This window comes from Papaver somniferum, chromosome 4 (assembly GCF_003573695.1).
Source record: "Papaver somniferum cultivar HN1 chromosome 4, ASM357369v1, whole genome shotgun sequence".
Classification (NCBI taxonomy): Eukaryota; Viridiplantae; Streptophyta; class Magnoliopsida; order Ranunculales; family Papaveraceae; genus Papaver; species Papaver somniferum.
In genome coordinates, this window is record NC_039361.1 from 31,398,906 (window position 1) to 31,402,875 (window position 3,970).

General features: G+C 38.3%; 1 protein-coding gene across 1 annotated transcript; it reads right to left on the reverse strand.

Annotated features, from left to right (window-relative positions):
* Positions 1-250: 250 nt before the first annotated feature.
* LOC113272281 lies at positions 251-3,263 on the reverse strand. Its single transcript, XM_026522140.1, has 4 exons — positions 2,472-3,263; positions 2,070-2,412; positions 583-656; positions 251-502 (listed from the first exon to the last, which is right to left on the reverse strand). The coding sequence occupies exons 1-4, from the start codon at positions 3,261-3,263 to the stop codon at positions 251-253; spliced, it is 1,461 nt and encodes a 486-aa protein (XP_026377925.1).
* Positions 3,264-3,970: the final 707 nt, after the last annotated feature.

Sequence of the window (3,970 nt, forward strand, 5' to 3'; positions counted from 1 at the left end):
AAAATAATAAAAAATTACACTCCAAGGAAATATTTTTTTAAATAAAAGTCAAACAGTTCACTTAGAATCCTACCAAAAGTCATAATAAAAGTTCAACCCTATTATATCGAAACTGGAGCAAAATTTTTAGATGCTTCTTTCTTCTTTTATTTTTTTCTTTTCAATTGCATCTGCAAAAAAACAAATAAATAAATGAATAATGAATTTCAAATTTCATAAATTAAAAAAAAATCGCAATAAATTAAGGAAGTTACAAACCTTCGGCACGGCCACCAGCATCGCCAAGAAAATAACCTGCAAGATGCACAGCGTACAGGCCGTGAACTGACAACACAGCTTCACCATCATCCTCTCCAAACTCATAGTTGAGAGGAAACGACTTGTGCTTTTTGTTAGCCGAAAGGGAACATAAATAGATTGGATCCTTACTATGCCCGACGTTACATATGACCTTGACTAATTCAGTAGTTTTACAACTTCTGCCGCTTTCATGAATAGTTGCCTGCAAATTCAAATAAAAAAGATTCTAATCAGATTATTGTTTCAACAATTAAGACAAAGACAAAGATTTGTTAAACGGACCTGTGAAATATGTAGCTTTCCTTTAGTTCTGTCGTAGCGATGAGTGAACGGATGACCTGGTCTAATTGTAACTCCTGAAAATCAAAACAAACAAATACATAAAACTACTTTAATTAAGATTTAATAAAACAAATTGATCGTCATCATTACTGTTAAGAAAGTACTGACCCCAAATAGTCGTATTCTTTGTAGTAGAATAAATATTCTCCGATAGGCTTTTATGTCAACTCCAAGACTCAACGAAGATAGCAAATCTCTATTATACACGGACCTTTTGAAACCTTTGAATATACAGATAAATTGACGACCCCCCGGACTACTCTTTATATGTAGTAGTTTCGAGAGATTTATGTATTCGAATATAAAAGGGATTATTTAGTGTTTCTATGAATACAAAAAAAAGATGAGTGATAAAGGGAATGTGTTTAGGGGGAAGTCTAATATTTGTTAGACTAGAAGGTTCACCCGGTGGGGTAAAGAGTTTAGTTGAATTTAACAGATCATGGCTGAAGGATATGAACTTAGGAAGTGTGACTCATCCGAAGGATTTAGTCCATCTCTAAGAACGCCATGAGTGCTTGTGCAATAACACGAAAACCAGCCTCTGCGGCAACGGCTGATAACTATCATGTCAGCTCTGTATCTAAGGGCATGTCAACTTTCCCAGATTAGTCCATTCTGGACCGAAATCATTTTCCTAGCAAAAAGATCTATCAATAGTTCTTCAAGTCGACAACCTGAAGTATTTGGCATGCGGTTAGGGGTAATTCTGCTTACTGGTTTCACCTTAGCCACCATATTCTGGCAACTCGACAATTCACCAAGAAGCATACAAGAACGATGGGCTTTCTACATTCTCACACTGGGTGCCTGCCTGCTTCTACATTATTTGTGTAGATGTTATCCATGTATACCGGTATATCTACATTCGAGAAGGAGCTTATAACACGTATGGTATCGATGTTCCTCTTATGTTCTATCGAATACGATCATAGTCCTACCATTAATGGCCATACTCTCTATTGCTTTGGCAGCAACAACATTTTGGGCAGTAGGTCTATCTGGTGAGATTCACGGATTCTTTTTCTTTTTCATTACAATCTTCAGTTCATTTTGGGCAGGGAGCTCTTTCATCAGTTTCTTAACTGGAGGTTGTTTTTTTTTTTTTTTTTTTTTTTTTTTTTTTTTTTTTTTGCTAACAGAAAAGAAAAAAACAAGGACCATCAGATGGTCGTGATTCCTAACTTGGAGACGAGATCTCCAGGAATTTGATTTGCAGTCCATTTAGCTTGGCCTTGGACGCCAGTTGATAAAGCATAGCCAGCAAGATTATGGGCCATGTTGTTGGCACTCTTGGGAGAGAGGTTAAAGTGAATACCATTAACCAATCTGCTTTGCACTCTGACGTTGTCAAAGAAATCCCCAGATTCTCCAGGGGGAGGTGCAGGCCTCGCCATTGATAATGTTAACCACAACTTTACAATCACCTTCGATGATGACTGATTCCAGACCAAGCAAAATAGCTAGTTCAACAGCCAAGCAAAATCCATCAGCTTCTGCCACTACTGGAGTGTTTGATACTCCCAGCCTTGTACTGATCCCACAGCATTTACCTTCATGATTTCTTACAATAGCTGCAGAGGCATAGTGTCCATTTTTTACAGCCGCATCGACATTGATTTTGAAGAAATTTGTTGGTGGAGATATCCAAACGTGCGCAGAGTTATTGCCAGTTTCATGAGGCTGTGAAGTGCCTTCAGTTTCCATGGTTTCGTCAACCCCGAAATATAAATTGGACCAGTATCCAGCAATCCTTAGAATCTCCTGCACCTGCAATTGTTTTTCTTCAAACACTAAGCTATTTCTTGCTTTCCATAACGCAAACAAACCGAAGCACCCATTGCGAAAGTGTATTCACTGTCCTGACTTGTGAGCCATTGAGAAAATGTTATATCCTGGTTCTCTTTCAGACGTAATCCTATGGGTGAGGCAAACCAATCCATTTGAGCCAGATTACAATGAATAAGAAGATGATCTGCGTCTTCTTCATGATTGTTACAATGTCTGCATATCGGATCAACACCTTCCACAAACTTCTCTATCCTTTGCAAAACCCCAGGTCCTCTGTGTATTGCTCTCCACACAAATAATTTGATTTTTGGAGCTGTGCTGCCGACAGCCCAAAATTTCTTCCAAGGAAATGTATTTTGTCCGGTGTCTGAGGATTCACCAGCTCGTTCCATGAGTAATTTTTGAAAGGATTGAGGAGTGAAGTTTCCATGTGGTGTCAGTTTCCAGATGAGTCTGTCCTTTGCTTCCTTGTTGATGTATATCTTCTTAATCTGAGTAGCAGTGAACTGATCGAAGGCATTTTCTATAATGTTTGTGTTCCATTCTTTTGTTTCCGGATTAATAAGTTGCTGACCTTTAATGAGGTGGTCAGAGTTCTCTGTAATACCGGGAATGGTATGATCATGAATGGAGGGAATCCACGGCTCGTCCCTGATGGTTATACTCTCTCCGTTACCAATCAGCCACATACATCCTTTCTTAAGAAGAGATCTACTTTCCAAGATCGCAGCCCATGTTGTGGAGCACTTTTGTGGTTTACTGATGGACCAAAAAGATCTGTTTCTGAGATATTTTGCTCTTAGGATGCAGGTCCATAATAATGTAGTCATTTAAGAATCTCCAAGCCAATTTAGCCACCAGTGCTTCGTTTAAATCAGATAAGGATCGTATTCCCAGCCCTCCTTTCTCTTTTGGAATGTTGAACTGTAGATACAAAATACCGCACACCAATAATGTATGCGAAATAATGACTACCAAGACTAAGCGAAGAATATCGCATACAACTTATTCAGATGACGCACCAGATGACGTCAGCCTAATCACAAGTAAAGTGTGAAGATCGTGCGAGATCATAGAATACGTGCGAGAAAAGTCAATGTAAGCGTGCGCTAATGACGCACGCCAGATTCGAAAATAAGAACTTTATTAGCTGTCATCCACTATGTAAACCCCTATATAAGGGACCGGTCGACCTTGTATAGTGGAGAGATATTTTTGAGAGCCTGGAAAAGAAATTTAGGAGAGAGAAAGTTGATTTGTTCTCCAAGTTAGAATTTCCACATAATTTTGTGTCCAACTTAGAGATTTAATAAAAGTTCTTATGAAATTTATGATGATCACTTGAATTGTTCTTTAGATTTCATTAAGGGTGTGGTTGTAGGATTTCCTGCAACTACATTTTGGCGCTAGAAACAGCTCGGAGTGATATACCCTGTTGTTGAATCTAATTGAAAAACAAATATGGAAAGAAGAAATTTGTTACCAAGAGAAGATCTTATCCTAAGAAGAAAGACAGACAACATTGTTCTATCAGAAA